At 42.2% G+C, this 13,926-nt stretch overlaps 2 protein-coding genes across 2 annotated transcripts in view; one reads left to right on the plus strand and one right to left on the minus strand.

The window, feature by feature from the left end:
- Positions 1–13,926, plus strand: part of LCP1 (lymphocyte cytosolic protein 1) — a 59,612-nt gene that overhangs the window by 17,060 nt on the left and 28,626 nt on the right. Inside the window, exons 2-4 of the mRNA XM_075199717.1 lie at positions 9,401–9,482; positions 11,692–11,855; positions 12,079–12,208. Coding sequence (XP_075055818.1) covers positions 9,419–9,482; positions 11,692–11,855; positions 12,079–12,208 — 358 coding nt within the window. The 5' untranslated portion in view covers positions 9,401–9,418. The remainder of the gene's footprint in view (positions 1–9,400; positions 9,483–11,691; positions 11,856–12,078; positions 12,209–13,926) is intronic.
- On the minus strand, positions 2,679–4,783 carry LOC142139836 (uncharacterized). The gene has a single exon (XM_075197704.1). The coding sequence runs from the start codon at positions 4,596–4,598 to the stop codon at positions 2,679–2,681; it is 1,920 nt and encodes a 639-aa protein (XP_075053805.1). The 5' UTR covers positions 4,599–4,783.

Here is a 13,926-nt window from a genome sequence, read left to right on the forward strand (position 1 = left end):
TGGTATGTCTAAAATGAATAAATACTTCCCTATCTATGCCACACACTAGCTTTGCGATACTAATTACCACCACCAAGGTTTTTTCGGATAAGAGCTGACACTCTTATTTAGGAAGCCTTCGGTTCTCCCTAGCATTAATCCAACACAATTTACTTTAATCAGAGTTCACTTAAACCACAAGGATTGCACAGTTTCAATTAGGTAGCGTCTGGACCAAACTGTCGCGTGAATTCATAAGAACACAGAGACTAGAACTTATTAAGTGTAATTTAATATGGAAGATACATCCACAATGCTTAAGATAAAAAGATAATAAAATGACATAGAAATATAGTGCAATTGTTTCTTATAAAATAACAAGGATAAAACACAGAATTGATACCTCACTTAGAATCAAGTTTGTGGTGCCGGGAGGAGCAGGAAAAATGGGACCTCTTCAATATCGAATTGACTCCCTCAGAAGAACCAGGAGTTACATTTTCAGTACAGTTTTAAAACCCAGCTACAGGGCCCACAGCCCCCCCCCACCTTCCTGTGACCTTATTCAGCTTGAATCTGTCATTTACTTCAATGCGGTGAATGCCTCTTCACAGTCTGGGGTCCAAGTCACCACTTGGGGCAACCTCTTTTTTGTAAGGTCAGTTAGGGGCTTAGCTAAGGAGCTATATTGGGGCATGAATTTTCGGTAATATCCAGCGGTCCCCAAAAAGGACATAATCTGTTTCTTGGTCTTAGGGGTGGGCCATGCAGCAATAGCATCTACCTTAGTTGGCTCAGGACGCAGGGTACCTCCTCCTACTCGGTGCCCCAAGTACTGCACCTCATTCATACCAATCTGACATTTCTCAGGTTTTATTGTTAAACCCGCCCCCGCTATTTTAGCTAGCACACTGCTCAAGTGGATCAAATGTTCTTCCCAGGTCTGGCTAAACACAGCAATGTCATCTAGGTAGGCTACAGCATACCTCTCTTGGCCCTCTAGCAGGCTATCCACAAGTTGCTGGAAGGAGGCAGGGGCATTTTTCATCCCAAAGGGCATGACCAGGAACTCATACAGACCAAACGGGGTGATAAATGCGGACCGCTCCTGAGCCTCAGGCGTCAGAGGGATCTGCCAATAACCCCTACTCAGATCCATAATGGTTATATAGCGAGCATGGGCTAACCGTTCTAGCAATTCATCTATCCTGGGCATGGGATAGGCATCAAACACAGTAGCCTCATTTAACCTTCTATAATCCACACAGAACCGGGTTCCACCACATTTTTTGGGGATCAGCACTACTGGTGCAGCCCAGGAGCTGTGGGACTTTCTAATTACCCCTAACTCCAACATTTCTTCAATCTCCCTTTTCATATCTGTCTGCACTTCCAGGGAAACTCGATAAGCTGTCTGTCTGAGGGGAGGCTGATCGCCTGTGTTTACATGATGAACAACTAGATGTGTTTGTCCTGGCTTCCCTGTAAAATGATTCTGATAGGGCTTCAATGTCACAAACAGCTGATCTATCTGTACTTCTGTCAAGCTCTCACTACGCTGGGTGGTCTCTAATGATCTCCCACTCTTGGCAGAGGCTACTAAGTCTAACAAGGGGTCTGGCTCATGGTCCTCTTCAGGTAAGCTACATACAGCTAATACAGAGACCCCCCTTTCGTGGTAGGCCTTGATCATGTTCACATGATATACCTTGTGCCTCTTCCGTCCCTCATCCCTGGCTACCACATAATTGACATCATTGATGCGTTGAACTATCAAGAAGGGGCCCTCCCAAGCAGCCTGTAACTTATTCTGCCACATAGGAACCAATACCAGAACTTTCTGACCCACTTCAAAGATACGCTCCCTAGCACTGCGGTCATACCATTGCTTCTGCTTAGTCTGGGCAGCCTTCAGATTACTATGCACCATCCCCATTAGGGATTGCATCCTCTCCCTGAACTGCACCACATAGTGGACCACGGAGGTTTCGGGGGTGATTAATTTCCCTTCCCAATCCTCTTTGATCAGATCTAAGGGACCGCGCACCCTGCGCCCATACAGGAGTTCAAAGGGGGAGAAGCCAGTGGATTCCTGCGGCACCTCCCTGTACGCAAACAGGAGGTGCGGCAGAAACCTCTCCCAGTCTCTCCCCTGGGACTCCACAAAGGTTCTGAGCATCTGTTTGAGAGTACCATTAAAACACTCACACAGGCCATTAGTCTGTGGGTGGTAGGGGCTGGCTATGAGGTGTTCCACGTGCATCTTTTTGCAAAGGCTTTGCATTAAATTAGACATAAACTGTGTGCCCTGATCAGTTAACATTTCCTTGGGGAATCCTACCCTGGAGAAAATGGATATGAGGGCATCGGCCACCTTGTCAGCGCGTATGGAGGAGAGGGCCACCGCTTCGGGGTACCGTGTGGCATAGTCCACCACAGTGAGAATAAATTGTTTTCCAGAGCTGCTGGGAATGGCAAGGGGTCCTATAATGTCCACAGCTACCCGCTCAAAGGGTTCTGCTATTAGTGGCAGGGGCACTAGAGGGGCGTGTCCCACATCACAAGGCTTCCCCACCATCTGACAGGCATGACAAGATCGACAATAATTGGCAATATCTTTGCCCATTTCTGGCCAGTAAAACTTTTGCTTTAAGCGAGACTTAGTTTTCTTTATGCCTAAATGCCCTGCCAGCGGGACCTCATGAGCTACCCTGAGTAACCCTTCCCGATACATAAGGGGTACCACTAGCCGTTTCTCCATCACCCCCCGCCTCAGGTACATCTCTGGCTACACTTTCCTTATACAACCTTCCCTGTTCCCAAAACACTCTTTCTTTATCAGACTCAGTGGGAGGACTGCCTGCTAGGCACCTCAGTGTTTCCAGTGTAGTGTCAGTGTGCTGTGCTTGTTGAAAAGCCTGGCTTCTCACTTGCTGCTCAGTGTCTGGTGATAAAGGTAAGGCATCTGTAACTGCAGGTGCTGGAGGGAGGGGGGTTAGAGGGGGAGTTTCTGGGTCAGAGGGACTTTCTACCTCTCTCTCAGGAGTTAATTGTGAGGACCTATCCTTCTCTGCTTGCCTACGTGTGACCACTGACACTGAGGAAATAGTTACATCCCCTACCTCCTTGGATACAGACAGTTGACCTAGGTCGGATACAATTGAGCAATCATTTTCCTTCTCACATCCTAGTTTACAGACTTCAGATACAACTGAACAAACATTTTCCCTGTCACATCCTGATACCTGGGAAAAAACATGGTTAAGTTCAGAGTCCACAACATCACTACTAGCAACATAACGAGATAACATCCTGCCTAAATCAGTTCCAAGCAAAACATTTGTAGGAATATTGTCTGATACCCCGACTTCCCTTAGACCTCTTCCAGCACCCCAGTCCAGATAGACCCGGGCCATAGGCACAGCAGGGTGTATTCCTCCCACCCCGCGCACAGCAATAGTTTTCCCTGGAATTATATCCGATGACCCCACCAACTCTGAACGCACCAGGGTAACATCAGCACCCGTGTCTCTTAACCCCACAGTTACCTTTTCACCGACAGTGACCGTTTGCAGATTGTCATTCCGGCTCACTTGGGATCCCGCAACACACAGGACAGCTGGAGCAGACCAGGGAGGAGGTGGTCCCACAGTGGAGGCTGTAGATATCTTTCGGTCTGGACAGGCGGCACTGAGGTGCCCTGTCCTGTTGCAAATAAAACAACGGCGGGTATCTCCCTGAACAGGCTTGGCCCCCACCCTCCCAAAAGATGAAGAAACAACAGCAGGTGAAGGTGCTCCTCCGGGCCGCTCCCCTTTCCAGGCAGACTGTCCTGGCACAAAAGTTCCTCTTTTAGCTGCAGGGGCCCGGGTGACAGTGTACTTGTCAGCCAGTCTAGCTGCTTCCGCAGATGACGCAGGGTCCCGATCCACTACCCATTCCTTCACATCAGCTGGGCACAAAGTCAGAAACTGCTCCTGGATCATCAAATCTTGCAGAGCATCAAAGGTGGTGATCTGTAGCCCTCCAACCCACTGTTTGAATGAAGCACACAGCTGGGCCACAAGTCCTGAATATGTGTCAGAGGCACTGCGTTTTAAATCTCTGAATTTCTGCCTATGCGCCTCTGGGGTGATGTTAAAGCGTTGCAACAGGGCACTTTTGATTGCCTCATAATTTCCGTCCATCTCAGGTGGAAGATCTGCAAAGGCTTCTAATGCTTTACCTCGCAAACCAGGGGTTAAATATTGTGCCCACTGATCTTTGGCCAGTCCATACTGTCGGCATGTCTTTTCAAAACCTCGCAAAAAGGTATCCAAATCCCCATCTTTTTCCAATACAGGGAAATTCTCAGGACGGGGTCTGCTAATACCAGCATCTCTGGCTTCTGGCTGGCGTTTGAGCTTCGCAAGCTCCAGCTCATATCTCCTCTCTGCCTCTCGCTCGGCAGATTCTCTTTCTGCCTGTTGCTCTGCTTGGCGCTCTGCTACCTCCATAGCAGCACGCCTCTCCTGACGGTCAGCAGCTTCCTTCTCCTGGAACTGCTGTATGAGTTGCATTTTAGTTGTAATGTCCGCTGGGCCCAAATATTTTAGGGCAGTTTGCAAATAAACATCCATAGCAGTGTCCACACATGAACCATTAGAATCATCCGAAATTAACAGTCCCTGGTTTTGAGGAATACCCACAGTCAGGTCCACTTCTGAGTTCTGGCTATTCTCTTCCTCGGACACAGCTGTGAGTTGCTGATCCCTCTGCACAAGAGCTTTAATCAATTGCTCCTTGCTTTTGCCACTGGTGGGAATTCCTCCATCCTCACAGTCTGAAATCAGCGCCTCCTTTGTCAAGCGTTTATATGCAGCAGCCATTTCCTCAGTTTAATGTCAAATAAAAAAAGATAAGAAAAAAAAGAGAAGGGGAGGGAAAGAAACAATTGCTGTATGTCTTATAATGTTTTAAGCATTGAGTTCAGTCTCTGGTGAATTAGTCTGTATTTCCTCTCTCAGGGATCACACAACCCTAATTCACTTAAATTCTTAAAAAAAAATAAAAAAATATATCCCATCGCTGCCACCAATTTGTCACGAACAGCACTCACCTGAGTCTGCGTGACACTTATGTGACACAGGGTTAACCACACAACAACCACTTGGTATGTCTAAAATGATTAAATACTTCCCTATCTATGCCACACACTAGCTTTGCGATACTAATTACCACCACCAAGGTTTTTTCGGATAAGAGCTGACACTCTTATTTAGGAAGCCTTCGGTTCTCCCTAGCATTAATCCAACACAATTTACTTTAATCAGAGTTCACTTAAACCACAAGGTTTGCACAGTTTCAATTAGGTAGCGTCTGGACCAAACTGTCGCGTGAATTCATAAGAACACAGAGACTAGAACTTATTAAGTGTAATTTAATATGGAAGATACATCCACAATGCTTAAGATAAAAAGATAATAAAATGACATAGAAATATAGTGCAATTGTTTCTTATAAAATAACAAGGATAAAACACAGAATTGATACCTCACTTAGAATCAAGTTTGTGGTGCCGGGAGGAGCAGGAAAAATGGGACCTCTTCAATATCGAATTGACTCCCTCAGAAGAACCAGGAGTTACATTTTCAGTACAGTTTTAAAACCCAGCTACAGGGCCCACACCCCCCCCCCCCCCTTCCTGTGACCTTATTCAGCTTGAATCTGTCATTTACATACAACCCAGTCTCTGCAGTCGGCATGTCTGGGGCCTCCCAAACATGTGTGAGATTTCATTGTCTTGCAAGAGATTTCTTCAAAGGCTTTCCCATTTGCGTCCTGCCATAAATGACATAAGGTGCTACCCTTATCTACCAGCCCCCCTGGGTGGTTTAACATACACAAAACCCCTTGATCTAACAGCTTCTAAGAGAACCATGTCCCACTATTTCTAGGAAGTAATTCACAAACATATATTTGCAGATTTATGCCTAAAAATTAGCTTGCACATTCCCTAACACACAGACACACAAAGACTAGGGTCAATTTTGTTAGCAGCCAATTAACCTACCAGTATTTTTTTTTTGGAGTGTGGGAGGAAACCCACGCAAACACGGGGAGAACATACAAACTCCTCACAGATAAGGCCATGGCCTGGAATTGAACTCATGAGCCCAGTGCTGTAAGACAGAAGTGCTAACCACTTAGCCACCATGCTATATATATATATATATATATATATATATATATATGTGTGATATATGAAAAAAATGCCAGTATTTAACTTGTGTGCAAAATATTAAATTCATTTGCACCCCTTTCACTGTTACATGTATTGTCCTGGAGAAAATGTACTCCTTTTTTTGCCTTTTCTTTCCTTAATGAATCAGAAACCTAAGTGTTCCTCAGTTTCCAACCCCAAATTGATCATCTAATAGAGCGAATAACTAGCAGACTGTCCACCAATTAATAGAGATAAGCAAAATTTTCAAAACTGTTCAACAAAATACTCACCCATTTTCTGCATTTGGCCATGCAATTTTGCATGTTTCACTAGCATAATTTGGCTTTAATTCTTGTACCCCAACCATACCACACAGCAGAATGAATTGACTGCTGTTGTTCCAGCTCTATTCATAAATAAACTCCTACATTCCGATTCCAGTTGCAAATGTACAAATACAGTGCAGAATGGCGTTCTGCAGAATGATGAAGCAAAACCAGGTCTCAAAGATTGTAACTGCGGAACTCTGCAAAATGACCTGTTCCACAAAACTCTTGCTTTGATGAATAATCTCTATGGTAGATTCTATGGTAGATTCCTGGTAGTATTTATAAGATTTTCCCTTATAAATAAGACCTGTTTTTTAAGATCAGTATTTGGGTTTTTCTTGATCCTATTAATACATGTTTGTGATGTACATATGCTCCAGTAATATTTATTTGTTATAGCAAACTTAATATACAAAGTTAAGTGGGCTTAAAAGCATTAATTCTTCTCAGTAATCTGCAGATATTACTGTTTCACACAGGAAATATAAGCGGTTTTCCTGTGAACATGTAGGAAGCCACAAATTTACCTACACAGTTGTAGGTAAAACTTGCAATGAAACAGCTCTAATAAAACCATGTAAAGTTTTCCCATAGTAGGTAGCGAAAACAATCTACAATTATGCTATCAGCAGCGTGGGGTCAATATCTGCATATGTCAGATTCGCTGAGAAACCATTTTACACTTTCTTGGCACAAACTAACTTGAAAATACTTCTGTAATATTTTAGTGTGTATTTGTTTAAAATGTTACTACTCACGTTTCTCAGAACTATGAGAAGAACTGAGAGATCTCTGGTCTACACTCCTTATAACAATATGCAAACAAGACTCTACAAAAGGAGAAATGATTTATGTGAGGCCATTTATAAGAGCCCTGTCATCCAATGCCCTATTCATTGCCTTTTTAGAGACGTGGGCTTGTGCTGACACTGTGGATCTACCTACGGACAAATAGTTTTAGCATTTGTGGCGGTATCATACGGTCCCCCAGCTGACTGCTCCCATCTTATTAGAACAGGGACAACTGACTTCTACATCATGTGACCTCTGCACAGTGAGGGGGTTCACGTGGCAAACCAGTAGTAAGTAAAGAGGACACTGCAGCTCCAGCTACTTCATATTGCCCCCGACTGCACTAAGTTAGACAAACCATGTTGTAGTTGTGCAAATAGCGGCAAATGACATCACAAAATAAAAAGGAATGTGCAGTTTCAGCTCATTTGTCCACATTCGTAAATTACAGATTATAATGTGTAGTTTTGTAGCCTACGTCGGAACAAATACATTTAGTGATCTGAACTCATGCTCCCTTCACAGCAATATATAATACTCTTGTTGACTCTGCATGACTGTGTACTTGGTAAGGATGTTCCCCGAAAAATGTCCCTTCATGCAGCAAATCTCATTGTATACTTCAGTGCAAAGCAGCATTAAGTACTCAGCTATTTAGTGACTTTAATCTGTGTGGCCGCACCACACATATCTTTCAATGCATTTATTAATCTGCATTTGTAGACATTAAAGGATATATTCGAAAGTGGAAACGTTCTTTAGAATGGGGTCCCTGTACTTGTGACTCCCTATCTCAGAACCAGGGAGGACCTGTGGAAATTCTCTGCAAAGGAGGATCCGATATGTCTTTGAAACAAAGCATGTGGATGGGCACGGTCAAAGCTCCGCTGTGCTATGACATTGGGTCACCCAGTGTTCCCAACGACACTAGTTTTCACTTTGGCATGGGCACCCCATGCTTCCTGTCTGTTAGACTGGAAACCAGCAGAGGGTGTGTAGCACAGAGGCTGGTTGCATAATTTTTTATAATTCTACTTTAAACAGTACAGTGTGTGAATAAGGGGTTGTTTTTATTACATGTGGCAATTGTGCGCCCCTTCTTATTGCAAAGTAAGCATCTGAAACTGCACCCTCAACACTCTTTAAACTAATTTCACTTATCTTAATCCATAAACTAAAATCTGGTTTCTGCACTGCTGCACGAATTGTAGCGCATCAGTGCACCAGCTCCGAAATTCACTAGGAAAGTCTTCCCTCCGACCAAAACCCCTCCCCTCTGCCTGTGCAAACTGCAGCTCCTCTGCAAATGTGCCCATCTTGCTTCACAAACCTATGTATCAGGTGGAAATCTAGGAGCACACATGGAGTTGCATGTTGGGTCCATTTAAGCTGCAGAGCGGCCATTTTGCGCTTCTTAAATGACCTCCAAATTCTTTTAATTATCTTTTTAACGTTACTTTCTCCAACTTCTCCTTTGCTACTGCCTAATACAAAGGAGAGGCTGGCAGAGTTGCCAATAGTCAGTGCATTTATTGAGAGTCAGTAAAACATTTCACATTTTTGACTATCAGTAAAAAAAATTTGAGATCAGCAAAATATGTGCCAAGGTCCTTTCACATAGCACTCACTGCACCATACTAATGGGTTTGGGTCAATAGGACTTTGAGTGCCCTATTTTAGTCCCTGGACCTCTTTTTCCTCTAGATTCTACTATGTTCACTTTTTGATACCTTTCGCAAATAAAAGTATCAGTAAAAAAATGTTGTCCATCAGTAACTTTATATAAAATTGTTAGTAAAGAGTTTTTTTCAAGATTGGCAGCCCTGGAGGCAGGACACAAGCCCTGGAGGCAGGACACAAGCCCTGGAGGCAGGACACAAGCCCTGGAGGCAGGACACAAGCCCTGGAGGCAGTCATACTGAATTTAAATAGTTTGAAAATAAAGATGATCGCATCTATTGTGGCTTTGGAGTAAATGAAAACTGAATCAAAAATCATCCTGTGTTTAACAAAAAGTCAACAACACACAGCATTTATTTCCGAAGCTGTCATTATGCGCGTGCATGAGAATATAATCATCATGTATTATTCCTAGGGTGGAACTGATAGCAATATGGAGTCTCGACCCATCACAGAGGAGGAGATGGAGGAGCTCAGGGAGGCCTTTAGCAAAATTGGTAAGAAATGTCTCATGTGTACACATGGAAACCCAAATACTGGGGGGGAGGGGGATTTCGTCCATTCTGGAGATCTGAATTTCAATTGTAAACTATTACTAAGCAGTGAAATTGCTTAATTCAAAGATCGATTAATTTATCACACGGGAGAGTAAAATCAGTAAGTAAGAACATCTACATTTTTCCTTAGGTCATTTTTGCTATAAGTGGAATATTATTTTGAACACAATGGGCCTGATTCATTAAGGAAAGTTATGCAAAAGTAAGTAAGTAAGGCAAAACCATATTGCATTGGAGGGGAAGTAAATTTAAAATGTGATGGCAGATTTATATTTGGGGTAGAGCATGTCCTAGATCAACTTTAAAATTCAGTGTACAAATAAGCTATCAAATATTTGTGTGTTACATGAAAAAAAACAGCCAGTATTTTCCTTATGTGCAAAATAATAAACTCATTTGCACCCCTTGCATTGTAACTTGGTTTTGTTCAGAAAACTTGAGTAAGAAAACTTACTCAATTTTTTGCTTACCTTTCCTTAATGAATCGGGCCCAATGTGAAGATAAACCCAAATTCTAGGAATTGTGACAATTTCCATTCTAATGCCTCCATGTAGTAGAACCATGTGTGTCCTAAGTCTGTGACCCCATCGTTCCTGAGGTGCTCATCCGTGAGGGGTGAGTACTACATTTCCCAAATTGTCCGAAACCTAAGCATGGGAATGCTACAGTGCTGCTACTTGGGGGAAGAGAGGCTTAAATTGTTCCTGTCACCTACACAGTGGAGTCATCCTTCTTGTGGGCTGAACCAGTTTGCAGACTAACAATTTGGTAGGAACCAATAACATCACTGAGGCACTATCTGACTAATATTAACAAGTGCTGACTTTTCATTAATTCATTCATGAGATCTGACTTATATTCATGAGCAGTGGCGGAACTATCATTGGTGCAGCAGGTGCAGTGCACCGGGGCCCATGGAGATAATGGGGCCCGCATTGCAGAGGGTCGGGGGCCCTGGTTCCCTCCTCCCTGCACCTGGGCCCACAGCTCGCTAGTTCTGCCAATGTTCATGAGGTACTGCTTTCTAGTCAATTGTTAGGCTATTTTCTCATAAATATTAGTTCAGTACAAAAAAAATGGATGCATGTGTGTAGGTGACAGGTCCACTTTAAAGGATGTGGAGCACAGTTTTGCATGGAATTCCCCTTTAAAAGGGCTGAAATGGCCCCCTCCAATGTGTGTAGGCAAAAGTAACCCTTTAAAACGGTGATAGTCAGCATATCGATGCTGACTACTCCGACAAGACTTACCCCGACCTGAGGATTCTGAAGAAGCTGCTTCCCGACCTTGACCGATGACGACTCCTCTTCACCATGAGTTTAGCCAATGCCAATGAAGCAAGAAGGCGGCTGCAGTTGATGACGTCATTGAGCATGCCGACGCGTTTATCGCTGTTGTTAAGGGGGTGATGTAAGTATGCACCCATGTACAATGTAGTTTACAAAGGATTCTACATTGCACATGGGTGCATACTTACATTACCCCCTTAAGAGCAGAGATAATGGCGTTGGCATGCTCAATGACGTCATCAACTGCAGCCGCCTTCTTGCTTCATCCTCATTGGCTGAAGTCGGGGTGAAGAGGAGTCGTCATGGGTCAAGGTCGGGAAGCAGCTCCTTCGGAATCCTCAGGTCAGGGTAAGTCTTGTCGGGCTTCTCGGCATCAATATGCCGTACCCCACCCCTTTAAAATGAGTGACTGTAAATTTGGGGCTGAATCATTGATAAGAATGTAGCTTATCAGCTCACTGGTGTTATGTTACATTGCCTGCACTTGCATGAATTCCAACAGCATGCCAGTGGCACTTTTATTTAAAAGGAAATGTACATATTTATGTTGTAAATATAGGTCTGTGTAATGCTGGTAGTAATAATGGTAAATAACCAAATAAAGAAAGCATTAGAGAAAATTACAAATAAGCATGTAACTCTGAGAGACGTTATCGAATTAACTTTAATATAGTCAACATTATCGTTATCTAGAAGCCTTATAGGAAAAAGAGTTCTACAAAGTGAAATAATCAGAAAAAATATGGATTTATTTTTTTTAGCAAATTTTAACCGATACGTTAAAGGGAAAAAGAACAAACAAGATCTAATACTAATCTCTTCCTTCATACACTGGTATATCTCCCTTCTTTGTTTTCAGATACGGATGGAAATGGTTTCATAAGCCCTAATGAATTGAATGATTTATTCAGAGCTGCTAATTTGCCCCTCCCTGGTTATAAACTGCGAGAAATCACCCAAAGCCTTATCGAAACAGGAGATCTGAACAAAGATGGCCAGATCAGTTTTGAGGAATTTATCAGAGTAAGTTCATATTGGACCCACAAAATATTATCCACATTGAAAGTGATTATATGTTGTCCACTTGGCATTAAACATTAGACTAAGTAATCCTTGTTAATACTTGGGCATTAAGTATAGTTACATAAAAGTAGACAAACAGTGGATGCAACAACTTTATTAATAATAAGCAGCTTATCAATTCTCAAGGAACTACTGACAGCATTATATTTTCTCACCTTTTTAGGTTATTCATGATCTTAAAAGCTTAGATGTTGCTAAAACATTCAGAAAGGCTATAAACAAGAAGGAAGGTATTTGTGCACTTGGTGGCACATCTGAACAGTCCAGTGTGGGCACCCAGCATTCGTATTCAGGTAAGTTCACCTGTAGCTTAGGGCAGCGCTTCCCAAATGTTACAGTTTAGTTAAATGGATCATGCTAGGAATTTTACCATGACATGACAGCTGTATGTTCTCACAGAATGCACTTATTCCTTACTTCACTTGCAGTATGTTTGCAGATATTTAATCTACACTTATCACCTTTCCCCATCATCTTATTGTAAAGACAAGATTCCTGAAATACAATAAAAAAATACAGGCTACTAATTTATTTGGGACACAAGCCCCCATCCTCATTTTAATTTTTTTTTATACAATTGAACTGCTTATTCCCCTCTCTACTATTGGATCTAGAAAACCTAGTTTCATTCACATCTTGGTACAAACAGCACACCGTTGGGTGTATCAACGTCACCTCCAAGCAGGGTTGAATTAGGGGTAATTGTTTGGTATAGAAATTTTTTACTCTGAAAATGAAGAAATCTTTCAAGTTTGCCCTCTATCCTTTGCAGGTTATTTAGGCATGCATAACACAATCTTTTTTGTGATCTTGCTGCTTAAAGTGGGATACAAATACAACTACATGATAGTGCATATGTAGAAACGTGATCTACCGATCATCCAGAGTAGATATTTGGCAAATCTAACACAACACAAAATGAGCTGTTTGACATTACACAACATGGTGCTAGTTAGTTGTATCTTTCTGGGAAACCCACTTCAGGAACTGGGTACTTCCCCCTTTCCCTCTGAAATAACACTTTGCAGATTTTAATATATAAGGCTAGATAGTAGAAATAAGTTACACTTGATCTGTCTGAAAGATGCTAACCCTGACATCTTATTTACACACATGATGCTAACCCTGACATTTTATTTACACACATCTGATCTTAACTAACTAAACCCCCAAATTTAAATTCATATATAGCATGACTTCCCACTGCAGTTATAAGTAAAGTGGGATAGAGCAATTTCTTCTTCCTTTGAAGCAACATTGCATATAAATAGTTGTCCTGTTGTAATGCTTTATGTTGTATGACATAACATCAGTGATCATATTCATTTTAACTAGAGATGGTCACTGACCCCCGTGTTTTGGTTTTGGATTCGGTTTTGGATCTGGATTAACGTCGTGTTTTGGTTTTGGTTTTGGTTTTGCAAAACTGCCATTGCGTGTTTTGGTTTTGGTTTTGGTTTTGTTTGGTTTTGTTTTGCTATTTTTTTGGAAAATCCATGTTTTTGGGCCTAAATTAACCCAATTTAGTGCTCCAACTGTTTTAGAGACAAGTAATCTAATTGTTGAGGTAATAAATCATCCAAAAAAACAGTTTAATTCTTCGTTGGTAGGCCTATTCTACACACAAAACAGATTGTCTTCCTCTCCATCTATGCATATTGGCAATGCAGCCATCGTCTTTGAATGTATATTACACCCTACACTTATAGTTAAATATGTAAAGAAATGGAAAAAGCCAGTTTGGTTTCTGTCTCTCAAGGCCCCCCTCCACTTGTATAAAATACCAAAAAATTCAGCCATTATAGACTGCACAATATTAATTGACATGGAGAAAGCCAGTTTGGTTTCTGTCTCTCTAGGCCCCCCTCCACTTGTATAAAATACTAAAAAATTCAGCCATTATAGACTGTACAATATTAATTGACATGGAGAAAGACAGTTTGGTTTCTGTCTCTCTAGGCCCCCCTCCACTTGTATAAAATACCAAAAAATCCAGCCGTTATAGACTGTA

The sequence above is a fragment of the Mixophyes fleayi genome, chromosome 2 (genome assembly GCF_038048845.1).
Source record: "Mixophyes fleayi isolate aMixFle1 chromosome 2, aMixFle1.hap1, whole genome shotgun sequence".
In the NCBI taxonomy this organism is placed as follows: domain Eukaryota; kingdom Metazoa; phylum Chordata; class Amphibia; order Anura; family Limnodynastidae; genus Mixophyes; species Mixophyes fleayi.

What these genes read in the sequence shown, in the direction of transcription:
- LOC142139836 (XM_075197704.1), bottom strand. Translation starts at nt 4,598, where the DNA reads ATGGATGTTTATTTGCAAACTGCCCTAAAATATTTGGGCCCAGCGGAC.